Genomic DNA, 12,911 nt, shown 5'->3' with positions numbered 1-12,911 from the left:
GCCCGACACACACGCCAGATGCAGCAGACCGGAGCACGGCTTTTTTGGTCCTTGCGCTTCGCAGCCAGCACTCGAGGTTACACGCCGCCAGTTCCCCATTCGGCAGCCGTCGCAGGCACGCGGGTCTGCGAGTGCAGTGCACGGCACCCGCACCCTCCACGGTACCCGCACTCTCCAACACCCCGCGCAGGACCGCAATCTCGCGCTGCTCGTCGCGGTCGGCGCGGGGCGCGGCTTGCTCGCGCTGCGCGACGGCGGCGGCGGTGTGGAGGGGCGGCGAGGCGAGGGCTCGCGCCCGCAGGTGCTGGGAGAGCGGGCCGCGGCCGCGCGGGCGGGGTTCGTGGCGGAGCGAGCCGAGGGGGTGGAGAGATGGCTTGGCGCCGCGCTGGCCGCGATGGGCGGCGCAGAGAGCGAGGCGACGGACGAGGCGGAGGCTGTGCGGCGAGAGGTCGGGGCGCTAGCCGGGGCGCTGTGACAGGGGCGCTGTGACACTGACAGCTCATCGTATAAGAAAGAAAGAAAACAGACAACCCAAACGAGGGATGGGAGGAGCAGGTGAGTGAGCCCTGTGAGGAGACAGGGCCTCCCCACCTGCACGAGCAGGATCTTGTAAGGACGATCAGGGGCACAATAAATAAATAAATAAATAAAACGGACACCTCTACTAGGAGATGGGTAAAAAGGAACAGGCCCCCCCGCCCGTGCGATCTTTGTGCAGGGTTCTTTCGTTTCATTGTGGGTGTGGTCGGCAGCAGCATGCCGCGTGCGGTGCAGCTGATGCTGCGGTCGACTGGTACTGGCCTTGCTGCGGGGTGAGAAGTGAGGTGTGGCCTTGTGACAGATATCAGCTTGTGACAGATATATCAGAGGGGAATTGCGACTCAAAATTAGCGCATGCGCATGGCAGAGTACTCAGTAGTACACGTGTACACAACAAAGTATCGCGTGATGGTTGCATGGATGGTTGATGCACCGCCACCGGCGCGGCAAGAAGAAAGAGGCGAAAGTCAGTATAAACGGAGGTGGGAAGCAATTTTGGAGAGGAAAGCGCGCCGCTCACGCCTTTCCTGCACGGCGCGCGGCGCGGACCGCCGTCATTAGCTTCTGGCCCTTGGCAAAGAGCCGCTGCGCTTCGTCGGCGGGGTCGGAGCTCGAGCCGCCCGCTGCGATCGGGTTGTACATCTTGGCAGGCTTCCCCCGCGGGTCGGTGCGGTTACCGTACTTGATGGACGCGCGGACGGCCCGCTCCGTCTTCTCCTTGCCCGCAGCCGCGGCTGCGATCAGGTCGTCATACTTGTCGCCGCGGTTGAAGCCATATACCCCGACAATTTCGCGGTAGAGGAAATTGTCGGGGTGGTCGGCGCCGCCGTTGGAGTTGGCGATGATGTGGAAGACGTCCTGGCCGTCGATCGCATCCTTGCCGAGCAGCGAGCGCAGGTGGCGCGCGTACGTCGCTCGCGACATGCATTCCGACTCCGCGATCTCCTTGCGCGCCGCCTTCCGCCGCTCCATCGCCTCCTTCTCCGCCTTGGAGCCGGGGCCCTTGGGCGGCTCGCCCTCAACCTCGCGAAGTTTGGTCTCGAGCCTGGAGGTCCCGACCAGGATCGCGTCGTATCAGTCCTCGACTGCCTTGCTGCTGGCCCAGTCGGTCTCGCCCGCACCGGACGACGACGCCCCGCTTCGAAGAGGCCCCTTCCCCTTTTCAGGTCTTAACGGTAGCTTGCCACCGCGGCCGCCGCTGCCGTCGCCGCCTCCCTGCTCGGTCTTCCAAGGTCTTAACGGTAGCTTGCCACCGCGGCCGCCGCTGCCGTCGCCGCCTCCCTGCTCGGTCTTCCAAGGTCTTAACGGTAGCTTGCCACCGCGGCCGCCGCTGCCGTCGCCGCCTCCTTGCTCGGTCTTCCAAGGTCTTAACGGTAGCTTGCCACCGCGGCCGCCGCTGCCGTCGCCGCCTCCCTGCTCGGTCTTCCAAGCGAGCAGCTCGTGCACACACGTTGTGCGTTCTGCGAGCTCAGCCACGCCGAGTCCGCGCTCCATGCACATCTCACGGAGCTTTGATGTCTCGAGGCACGACAGCCGATGCTCGCCCCAGTTCGAGAGGTCCCACGGCACTTGAAGGTCATAGGAGCCGTCGGAATCGGAGTTGGCCGTTGCTGGCGCCTCGCCGCCGCACTGCTCTGCGATGAAACGGCGCGCGGCGACAGTGGCAAGTAGCGCTGGCGTGCGGCCGTCGGCATCCGCAGCTGTCAGCGCCTCTCGCCCGCACTGCTCACAAAGGAAGCGGAGTTCGTCGACATGACCATTGATAGCGGCGACGTGCGCTGGCGTGTGGCCGTTCGCATTCGCAGCCATCAGAGCCTCTCTGCCGCACTGCCCGGCGAGGAAGCGGAGCGCGTCGACGTGACCCTCGCGAGCGGCGATTAGAGCTGGCGTGTCGCCATTCGCATTCGCAGCCGTCAGTGCCTCGCTGCCGCAATTCTCGATGAGGACGCGGAGCACGTCGACCTGGCCCTCTTGGGCGGCGAGGAGCGCTAGCGTGGGGGAGGGAACGGACGCTCGACGGCAATTCACAGCCTTGTCCTATGGCGCTGTCCGCTGGTCAGTCGTTGGTCGGACTGTGTTTCGCCTTCCCATCAATGTTCGTTTACAATTATGTGATGTGGAGTCTGGCCGCGCGGCGGGCGGCGGGACGGACGTAAGATAATGAATCGATGATGCGATCAGGCGTAACAAGCGCGATTGCACAAAGGGTGGAAGAGGGTCTGGCCACCGCGGGGCGAGGCAGGCGGTGGGCCAGATGCCGGATCCGCTGTGCGCGTTTGTCGGTCAGGGCGCGGCGCTGACCGCGGCGGCCTGGGCCGCGGCGGCGGCGAACGCCGACGGCGGCGGACCATTCCAGCGGCTCGGCGAGGGCCGGGGCGCGGCGTTGCGGGAGGCGTGGACGGTGGAGGCGGTGCGCACCGTGCCCGCGGAAAGGCGGGCGGCGGCGGGCGACGCCGACGAGCTGTTCACGTACGCCCGTCCGCCCACGAAGAGGGAGAGGCTCGAGAAGGGCGAGCGGCGCGCCGAGCAGCACCAGGGGTGGGCCGATGCGCCGAAGGAGAAGAGGCGGAGGGCGGCGGAGGAGCAGACGGCGGCGCAGGCGGCGCTGCTGGGGCCGCTCGCGGCCGCGGACACCACGGCGTCGCTGGGAGGCGCGCTGATGCGGAGGCCGAGCGCCATCGTGGCGGCGGTGCTGCATCAACCCATCGCGGCGGAGCGGGCGGCGCCGATGCTCGCGCCGCTCGGCTACCACATGAACAGGCTATGCGGCGACGTGCTGAAGCGGTGGCGCGAGTTCGAGCGGGAGATGAACCGGTCTGACGAAGACGGCGGCGATGCGGTGATGCGCTCCAGCTGGGCGAACGGGATGCGGGAGGGGTACCCGTGCCAGCAGCTCACCATCATGTTCCTGCAGTATCTGCTCACGAGCCGCATCCAACAGTCGCACGCGTCGCGGCGGAAGGGGTGTGAGCGCATTCAATCAATCGCTGGTCTGTGAGAGGTTGAGGTGCGAGCCCTGGAGGCCCTGGGGATGGGGGGAGACTACCCGCGGGCCTAGAAGGCCCGCGCGCAGGAGGGTGGGATCTTGAGACCGGTCATGAATGAGTGCGCGACACGCATGTTCAGTTACTAGTAATCACAGATAGGTTGATAAGAATTTACACGATGCCTGCCTTCACAGACCTTGTTATTGAATAAAGCGACTACTGTCCAAGCCAAAAGTCTGCCCAGGTTGTCGGGGACACGATCCCGGCGTGAACACGACTAACTGACGGATCCGCTCCTGACAGTGGCACGCACCGCGCTGCGGCGTGTGCCACTGTCTTTGTTTGAAGTCAAAAGTCGAATCAGAGCGCCGTCGGCGTTGTCCCCCGATTTTGTCCCACGACCGCCCGTCCGGCACCGCTCCGGGACGCACGCCGGCGAAACACCGTCAAGCTGCTGTACGGCCCCGGCATCGCCTCCCCTGGCTTAGCTAGACTGAGAGATATTGTGAATATGGTTAGTCTCTACAATATATACACTGACACTGAACCTCCCAGAGCTCGTCCCGGTCCGCCACGGCCATCCTTGGCCTCCGGAGAGCCCCCGGCCGCGGCGCGGTGCGGCGGAGTCGCAAATCCGACCACAGAGCACCGGGACGCGGTCGGGCGATCTGAGGCCCGACTAGGCGTATGTATTGCCCATCCAGGGCGATCACCTGGACCTATCAACAGGCGCCTGCGGCGCCGTGCTCAGGAGCTGCTGCTCCAACCTGTTCACACTTTCATAGTACGGCTTTAGAGCTGGGGTCGTCCTCACGATGGGGGACTAGCACTAGCCGGCTTCCACATGGTCCCTCGGGGGACGGGGGCACAGGGGGGGTTGTGGAGGTTGAATTCTCCTGCTCCTGACAAGGGAGACACGACAGCGGACAGGCTCGCAGCCCGCAGTGCTCGGTGGACTCCCAACTCCCCACACTGACTGGCGCGTGGGGCGGTCTCATCTCAGTCTATCGTTTCCGCCGTAATAACGAATGAAGATTGAAGTGCAATTCTTAGTTCCGTGTCCTGTGTCCGATCTCCAGAGTCTGATCCTCGAGTGCCCTCGCGCCTCGGACACCCCCCCCCCTGGCCCTGCGCCCTGGATCTTGCATCTTGCATTTGGTGTGCATTTCCGTGGGGGCGAACACACGCTGCGCACGAACGGCGAATGGTTGCGACGCAATTCGTGTGATCTCGACGGGCAAGATACGTTTTCGCTCCACGAGTCTGAAAACCATTTTCCATCACACAACAATCACAGTAGATGAGGATATGTACAGTACAAACGCAAAAATAGGTACGCATGCCCCGGGACGAAGAGCACCATTGCCGGCGAGATGCCCAGGCTGTCAGAAGCCCTCGCATCTCCGGCACGGCACGGCGCCAAACGGGGTGCATGCGCGTCAAAGAGGGCGGTCCACAGAGGGCAGGGAGGGGTTCACATCACGCAGTGCGGAAGCAGCTGCAGCATCGACAACACAAGAGGAACGGCAATGTAGCACGACAAGGACACCAGCACGAGGGCCGCCCCACTATTAGAAGCCCCAGAAGGGGATGGTGGCGGCGGTGGGGATGCCCGAAGCCACTTCCTGCACGACGTACGCGAGGACGGCGAGCATCGCGATGCGGCTGTTCCAGATCTCGCCCTCCTGGAGCGAAAAGAACTGGGGCGAGCCGCGCTCGGCGATGCGCGCCGTCGTGTAGTCTCCGGGCATCCAGGCCTCGCCCTGCGCCTTCTTGATGCGCAGGCCCTGCGCCTCGACGAGAGAGACGAGCACGGCGAAGGTGACGACCGCCGACGGGATGATGCCCTGCTCGAGCCCGCCGTTGAGGACGGAGGGAGAGAGGCCGCCCGTCTCGGCCACGAGGTTGGGCATGTGGAAGCGGGCCGCGAGCAGCGGGTTCAGCTTCTCCTGCAGCGGCCACGCGACGGCGGCCAGCATGGCGAGGCGGCCGTGCTTGAGCTCGGCGTCGCGGTAGTCGCGGAGCACCAGGGCGGCAGAGCGCTGCTTGTCGATGCCGCTGTCGAGAAGGAGATCAAAGTTGGCGAGGCCGAGCGGGTCGAAGCCGATGTCACCTGCAACGGTCAAGCCGTGTTGTGCGCGCGCCGCGCGCGCGCGTGTGTTGTCAGTGTGCGAGCGGCGTCGCGGTGAGGCGGCCTAGCCCACAGCGGATGAGGCGGCCTAGCCCACAGCGGAAAGGCTGTCGTCGGAAAGGGCGGGTCGGCTCGCGCCTGGAAGGCCGGTGCCGCCCACTTCGCTGGGAGAGCCGGCGCCCGGGTAGAAGGCGACCGTTGGCTTCGGAGTCGGCGTGCGCGAGCCGAGGAGCGAGGGCGCAGCGGCGGCGACGAGAGCGAACATATGATGAGCGTGTCTGGATCGGCGACAGGAATGTCCCTGACTCTTCCGTTCCGTTTCCACCTGTCCTTTTCGCGGCAAGCTCCTTCCGGTTTCTTCAAAGTGAGCGTAGTGTGGCCGCGGAGCGTGTTTGTCGCGCAGTGGCTGCCCGCGGAAGCGCTGGGCGGATGTTGAGGTGTGGTGGTGGATGCGTGCGTCTCCCAAGAGCCAAGTCATTCTTGGTTATTTCTCGCACAGGCGCGAGGTCCGAGGAGACGATCCGTGTGTTTTTTGTTGTTGCGATGAGTTGTGGAGTTTGGAAAGATTAGACCAAAAAGCTAGTCTGGGACCCATACGTGGCGGTTCCCTTGCTCCAAGCGCTTGCGCTTCGGCGGTAGTGATCTAATCACCCGAATACCACGTTCGGATCGCTCCTCATCGCAAACCCTGTCAGCAGTTCACCTACGGGTATGTTCGTAAGAGCTACATACACTGAAAAAGAAGGACGAGGATGACGCGTGGAGGGGTGTTTGTGTTTGATGTTGTAGCACTGCTGCGGAACCGTTGACAGCAGCGTCGCCAAACTCGTCGTGGTACTTCATGTTTCGAGCAAGAGGGACGCCTGCCGCACAGGGAAGACGCGGAAGACGGGGCCTCCGCTCACGGCGTCGACGGGCACGGCGTAGCGCGACGAGACGAGCATGCGCGCGGGTGTGCCGCGCAGGATCGACATGATCGAATCGGCGATGGCGGCGACTCTGTTCCCGTGCGGCAGCACCCGGTGCGTGACGCGGAGCGTACGCTCGTACCTTGGGATTCCTTCCCCTGGTCGTACAGTCACTCTGTGGCCTGCCCAGGGGTGCGCCCCGCCGACGCGCGAGGAAGTGAAAGTGTCGAGCGTGGATCGAGAGAGCAGAGTGTCAAGCACTCTGAGCAGGGGAGAGGGACAATTGCGCCGCTGGTGGTGTTCGCTGTTCCCCTCTTCGTTCGCCCGCGCCAGACTTGTTATTCTCATCCCTCCTTCCTCGAGCTCGACCTCTCCTCTCGTTCCCAGTCCTTAGAGCTTGACGTAGTCCGCGCTGCGCGCTGAGAGCCAGTGAGAGCGCCGCTGTCTCCCGCGTGGACGAAGTGAGGTCTTAGACACGCGCCACGCACATGCCACACAATACACAGTACGAGCATAATATCCGAGCATCATGGAGCGGCATACACACAACAGTCAACGTACACCTTCCTCTCTCCTCGCGGCCAGGGGCGACACGGGGCCCGGCTGGCGCGGTATCCACTGGCACTGCGCCCTCGCGCTCTCGCCGTGGTCGCGCCCTAGCTCCTCCCTCAGCACATGCAGTGAGTCAAATATGCGAGTCGTCCTGCCGCCTTCGCTCTTGGGCCGCGCACGCCGCCGTCAATGCCAAACCGCCCACCTCGCGTCCAGCACGACCGCCTGCTCCGCCGGCGCGTCCGCAGCGACGACGGCGCGCACCTGCCGCCCGGCCGTTGGTGAGTACTTCATCGACACTATTCTCAATCAAGTAGCTCTGGCGCACCTGCCGGCCGGCTGCGTCTCGCACGATCCAGCGCTCACCGGACATCGTCGCGATGCTCCTAGAAGCGGGAGGGAGGACGCGCGTCCGGAGGCAGGAGTTGGCCGTCACTCGCGTCCGCCCCCTCCCGCCACTCGCTAGACTGGGAGGAATGAGCCGGCCGTCACTCGCGAGTCCTTCTCCGCGGCGGCGCGCGCCCCGTCTCTCCCTCCGCCAGAGGAGGTCTGCAATCTCGGGTGATCTCGCGTGATCTCGCGCCTCGTATCTCCCTCCGCCAGAGGAGGTCTGCAATCTCGGGTGATCTCGCGTGATCTCGCGCCTCGTCTCTCCCTCCGCCAGAGGAGGTCTGCAATCTCGGGTGATCTCGCGTGATCTCGCGCCTCGTCTCTCCCTCCGCCAGAGTCGCCTCGAGGTGCTCGGCCCCGAACCTGGGCTGAGGATGCAGCGGGGTGAGGGTGTGGGTACACGGCAGCGCACCGCGTGACGACGAGGGCGACGGATGCAACCGCGGCTCGAGTGCGTGGTTGGTACGTGGTTGGCACGTGCCCCGTCGAAACGCCATGGGCACGCTGTGCTGCCGCATCTACGTACCCGCTCCCGCCCTCGCCCGCCCAGCTCCAGTAGAGGGAGAGCCTGCCTCCGGCCTCGCCCCCGACGTGGAAGCGGGACGGCTGCACGCTGAAGCGGAGCACGACGGGGCTGCCGACGTCGACGTGCTGCTCCGCCTACACGGCGGTCGTGGTGCGCGGTGTCGTGGACGCGTCGCCTGTGCCACCGGAACCCCGTCCTGCGTGCTGCCGGCGCCTCGTGAGACGCCGTCTGCCGGGCGATCGTCTTGCCGCTCCCGCCCTCGACGACGCGGTAGCGCGCACCGGCCGAGGCTTGCACCGAGAGCGTGCCTCCCTGCCGGAGGGTCCCCACCGTGGTTGGAGCCCTCCCTGCCGACTCCTCGACGACCGTGGCGCTCGGCGCGAGCTTCGCCGTCGGCGAGAAGTGAAAGTCGAGGCGGACCTAGGGGGTGGGTGGGGGGTGGGGGGTGGGGGTGGGGGTGGGGGGGGGTTCGGTTTGGGGTAGAAGTTGGGGTAGGGGTTGGGGGTCAGGGTTTGGGGTAAGAGGTTTGGTGGTGGAGATGAGAAGCGAAGGGCGAGGCGCGCCGCCCCCGCCGGCGCGATGGCGACTGTCTGCGACGGCGCGAGGGTGGCGCAGTACGAGAGGAGGTGGTTCCCTGCTCGGACGCGCGGCGGGTGTGAAGAGACGCCGTGCGGCCGGCGCGCAGGAGCGGGCGCGAGGGTCGGGCTCGTCGCTGTGGGAGATTGTGGGAGATCGTGGGAGATTGCGCGAGGGGCGGGCTCGTCGTTGTGGGAGACTGTGCGAGATTGCGGGAGATTGCGCGAGGGGGCGGGCTCGTCGCTGTGGGAGATTGTGCGAGATTGCGGGAGATCGCGCGAGGGGGCGGGCTCGTCGCCTGTCGTGGCGTCGCGCGCGCGCCAGCACTGTCCTGGGTACGTCCTCTCCGTCACCTCGAGCCCGGCCGGCAGCGAGGCGTACCTGTTCACAGCTCGAGGTGTGAACGGACGCTGTTCACACCTCGACCCCGGCCGGCAGCGAGGCGTACCAGCGCTCGGTGGCGTTGTCGCTCAGCCAGAAGAGCTCGGCGGAGCCGCCCAGCAGGGGCGTGCGAGCAAAGGCAAACGTCACGTTGACGAGGCTGCGAGCGGCCGGGAAGCCGCCTCCGCCGCGGTGTGCGGGGGCGGAGGAGGCGGTCGAGGCTGAGGAGGCGGCAGGGGCGGAGGAGGCGGCAGGGGTGGAGGAGGCGGCGGAGGCGGAGGAGGCGGCGGAGGCGGAGGAGGCGGCAGGGGCGGAGGAGGCGGCAGGGGCGGAGGAGGCGGTGGAGGCGGCAGGGGCGGTCTGCGGCGGAAGAAGCCGCGCGTGGTGCGCCTACGGGAGAGGCGTCGTGGACGTGTCGTGGGCGTGTCCTCGGCGGGACAGCCCGGACAAGACCGACTGACCGGCCGGGAGAGGCCAGAGGCGGGGCTCGGCGCTGCGGCCTCTGTACGGACGGGTCTGCTTTCGGCCGTAAGGCTGGAGCTGGAGCTACTTTTGGGCCGCGATGGCGACGCGGCTGGGACCGGCGCCGCAGCCTCCGCCACCGGCGACAGCGGAGCCGGAGCTGCGGCGCGGATTGGCCGCGACGGGGCCGCGGCTGGCGCAGCCTTTGACGCCGGAGAGCCGTCTGGCCGTGACGGAGCCACGGCGGGCGCAGCAGCCGCTGGAGAACGTGGGTCCGGGATCTCCACCGCGATGCCATCTCCATAGAGCATGGCGGAAAGGCCGCCGGCCATCGGCGTCCGTCCAAAGAGGAGGCCTTCCCTCTGGAGGAGCTGCCGCGGCTTGCCTGAGGAGGTCGTCGCCACCATGAGGAGGAGCAGGACGGAGCAGGAGGCGAGCATCGCGAGGGCGAGGCGCGGGTGCGAGATGCGCAGGGCTCGAGGATTGCGAGGCGATGTGGGCGACGACGAGGGCGACATCCGTCCACCAGAGAGCCAGGCCGACGGCGGCGTGATGCAGAGCTCGGGCGGCGTGTTGGCGGTTGGAGAGAAGCCGACCCAGAGGACTTTGCGGCGCGGAGGTCGGGCCGCTGGCGTGCCGAACATCGAGGACAGGTCCGGTCCGGGACGGTCCGGGTCCGGGACGACAGCACAGGACAGTGAGGCTTGAACAACAGGGTTCCAACTTTTTGCGGGGTGTGGTATGGTGCAACGGGATTGCACGCTTTACACGGGCACGGGACTGGCGCACAGCACTACCCCAACAGCGGGGCGACCGCCCCCTGCAGGTAGGTTTGCCGCTCCTTGGCCGTCGCGAAGCCGTCCCACTCGTAGAATGGAACGCTGATCACCCTCCAGCCAGCCGCCGCGAGGAGGCGCCGCTTGAGCAGCGTCGGCCCATTGGGTCTGCGCACGCCCCGGCCGTCGGGCAGCAGGAAGTGAGAGGGGCCGTCCACCTCGACCGCGGCGCGTGACGAGGGCAGCGCCAGGTCGAGCGAGTAGCCGGTGCGCAGCTCGAGATGCTCCTCCTCGAAGCCGGAGCGGACGGCGGCGAGGGCAGCCGCGACGGAGCGTTGGAACTCAGAGATCGTCACCTGCGTGTCTTGCATAGCGTCGCAGCAGAGCTTGCGCTCAGAGGCGGGGAGAAGATGCTGCTGGCCGTCTTCGCCTCGCTCAAGAGAGAGCCAGAGCTGCCACTGGTGCAGCTGACGGCGGCCCGGCTCGCTCCACCTCGACGGATCCCGCGCGAGCGAGTCGCTGATCACGCGCGAGCAGTCGGCAAGCAACGCCTGGTGATGATGGTCTGCCGTCGCATACGCCCACACCGTCATGGCCAGCTCCTGCGGCTTGAAGCCAGCCAGCCCGCTCCGCACCGCCGCCTCCGCCACCGCCGCGTACAGCGCGTCCGCAGCCACGCCCGCCGTCGCATACGCCCACACCGTCATGGCCAGCTCCCGCGGCTTGAAGCGATCCAGCCCGCCGCGCACCGCCGCCTCCGCCACCGCCGCGTACAGCGCGTCCGCAGCCACGCCCGCCGTCGCGTACGCCCACACCGTGTTGGCCAGGTTCTGAGGGTTGAAGCCAGCCAGCCCGCCCCGCACCGCCTCCTCCGCCACCGCCGCGTACAGCGCGTCCGCAGCCACGCCCGCAGTCGCATACGCCCACACCGTGTTGGCCAGGGCCTGAGGGTTGAAGCGATCCAGCCCGCCGCGCACCGCCGCCTCCGCCACCGCCGCGTACAGCGCGTCCGCAGCGACGCCCGCCGTCGCATACGCCCACACCGTCATGGCCAGTTCCTGAGGCTTGAAGCCAGCCAGCCCGCCGCGCACCGCCGCCTCCGCCACCGCCGCGTACAGCGCGTCCGCAGCCACGCCCGCCGTCGCATACGCCCACACCGTGTTGGCCAGGTCCTGAGGCTTGAAGCCAGCCAGCCCGCCGCGCACCGCCGCGTCCGCTACCGTCGCGTACAGCGCGTCCGCAGCCACGCCCGCCGTCGCATACGCCCACACCGTGTTGGCCAGGTCCTGCGGGTTGAAGCCAGCCAGCCCGCTCCGCACCGCCGCCTCCGCCACCGCCGCGTACAGCGCGTCCGCAGCCACGCCCGCCGTCGCATACGCCCACACCGTGTTGGCCAGGTCCTGCGGGTTGAAGCGATCCAGCCCACCGCGCACCGCCGCCTCCGCCACCGCCGCGTACAGCGCGTCCGCAGCCACGCCCGCCGTCGCGTACGCCCGCACCGTCATGGCCAGGGCCTGAGGGTTGAAGCGATCCAACCCGCCGCGCACCGCCGCCTCCGCCACCGCCGCGTACAGCGCGTCCGCAGCGACGCCCGCCGTCGCGTACGCCCACGCCGTGTTGGCCAGGTTCTGAGGGTTGAAGCCAGCCAGCCTGCTGCGCACCGCCGCCTCCGCCACCGCCGCGTACAGCGCGTCCGCAGCCACGCCCGCCGTCGCATACGCCCACACCGTGTTGGCCAGCTCCTGCGGCTTGAAGCGATCCAGCCCGCTCCCCACCGCCGCCTCCGCCACCGCCGCGTACAGCGAACGCACCACCCCTACTTGCAGCTGGCACTTTGCTACGCCGTGGGCGATGTTGGCCAGCTCGCGCGCTCGGCACGAAGAAACGAGGTCCAGCGTGCGCTGCACCAGCTCCTCAAGCCGCTCCTCGTGCGGCCGCTCGATGCGCTGCTTGCCCAGTTTGTTCCACAGGTTCGCAGCGTGGATGTGGTTTAAGCTCGTGCTGTGGGCAGCAGAGAGCGCGAGCAATGCGTCAGCGCTGCCAGCCTGGCTTATCAAAGTGGTCAGCTTCCGAGGGTCGACCTGATCACTGTCAGCGCGGCGGACAGAGAAGGAGCGATCATTGCACATTCGTGCGTCGCGTCCTTGCGCTCCGTGCATCGGCGGTCTCTCCCGGCGACCGCTGTGCTGAGGCTGCCCCTCGCCGCGGCGGTCATCGCGCCGGTCATCGCGCCGATCGTGCCAGTCGCGCTCGCGCTCGCCTCTGCCCCGATCGTCGAAGCCGCGCCGCTCGTCATGCCGCCCGTCATGATGCGGCCGTTGCTCGCCTCGCCATGGCTCGTCGCGCCATCGCTCAGCGGGCCATTGTGGCTCAGCGGGCCTTCGCTGCTCGCGACCACTGCACCAAGAGTCGTTGTAGCCGCGCCGCTCGTCATGCCGCCCGTGGTGCGGCCATTGCTCGCCTTGCCAACGCTCGTCGCGCCGTCGCAGCTCATCCCGCCGCGGCTCATCGCGTGATCGCGACCGCCGTCGCTCGCCCTGCCATCGCCACTCTTCGCGTCCGCACTCGTCGCGCCGTTGCTCATCACGCCAGCGACGCTCCTCGCTCCGATGGGCCATGCCTGCACACTTGGCGTCGAGCGAGATGCGTGCGTCCGGGCCGCGTCAGCGGAACGTGGTCTCT

General features: G+C 67.3%; 4 protein-coding genes across 4 annotated transcripts; 1 reads left to right on the top strand and 3 right to left on the bottom strand.

The window, feature by feature from the left end:
- Positions 1-2,794: 2,794 nt before the first annotated feature.
- On the top strand, positions 2,795-3,538 carry EMIHUDRAFT_102057 (hypothetical protein; the record flags this gene model as incomplete). The annotated part of the gene is made up of 1 exon (XM_005772421.1): positions 2,795-3,538. The coding sequence occupies one exon, from the start codon at positions 2,795-2,797 to the stop codon at positions 3,536-3,538; it is 744 nt and encodes a 247-aa protein (XP_005772478.1).
- A 1,279-nt stretch (positions 3,539-4,817) lies between these two features.
- Positions 4,818-5,948, bottom strand: EMIHUDRAFT_435990 (hypothetical protein). The gene is made up of 2 exons (XM_005772420.1): positions 5,797-5,948; positions 4,818-5,640 (listed from the first exon to the last, which is right to left on the bottom strand). Exons 1-2 carry the CDS (start codon positions 5,921-5,923, stop codon positions 5,099-5,101), a joined length of 669 nt encoding a protein of 222 aa, XP_005772477.1. The 5' UTR covers positions 5,924-5,948; the 3' UTR covers positions 4,818-5,098.
- Positions 5,949-7,034: 1,086 nt separating this feature from the next.
- On the bottom strand, positions 7,035-10,156 carry EMIHUDRAFT_451070 (hypothetical protein). Its single transcript, XM_005772419.1, has 6 exons — positions 9,445-10,156; positions 9,031-9,151; positions 8,219-8,346; positions 7,921-8,142; positions 7,447-7,504; positions 7,035-7,382 (listed from the first exon to the last, which is right to left on the bottom strand). Exons 1-6 carry the CDS (start codon positions 10,095-10,097, stop codon positions 7,305-7,307), a joined length of 1,260 nt encoding a protein of 419 aa, XP_005772476.1. The 5' UTR covers positions 10,098-10,156; the 3' UTR covers positions 7,035-7,304.
- Positions 10,157-10,246: 90 nt separating this feature from the next.
- On the bottom strand, positions 10,247-12,813 carry EMIHUDRAFT_208844 (hypothetical protein; the record flags this gene model as incomplete). Its single annotated transcript, XM_005772418.1, has 3 exons — positions 10,247-10,780; positions 12,137-12,310; positions 12,409-12,813. The coding sequence occupies 3 exons, from the start codon at positions 12,811-12,813 to the stop codon at positions 10,247-10,249; spliced, it is 1,113 nt and encodes a 370-aa protein (XP_005772475.1).
- Between the last annotated feature and the right edge of the window lie 98 nt (positions 12,814-12,911).

This window comes from Emiliania huxleyi (genome assembly GCF_000372725.1).
Source record: "Emiliania huxleyi CCMP1516 unplaced genomic scaffold EMIHUscaffold_36, whole genome shotgun sequence".
NCBI classification, from domain to species: domain Eukaryota; phylum Haptophyta; order Isochrysidales; family Noelaerhabdaceae; genus Emiliania; species Emiliania huxleyi.
Note: the sequence above shows the minus strand (reverse complement) of the source record. Positions and strands in the feature narration are given on the sequence as shown.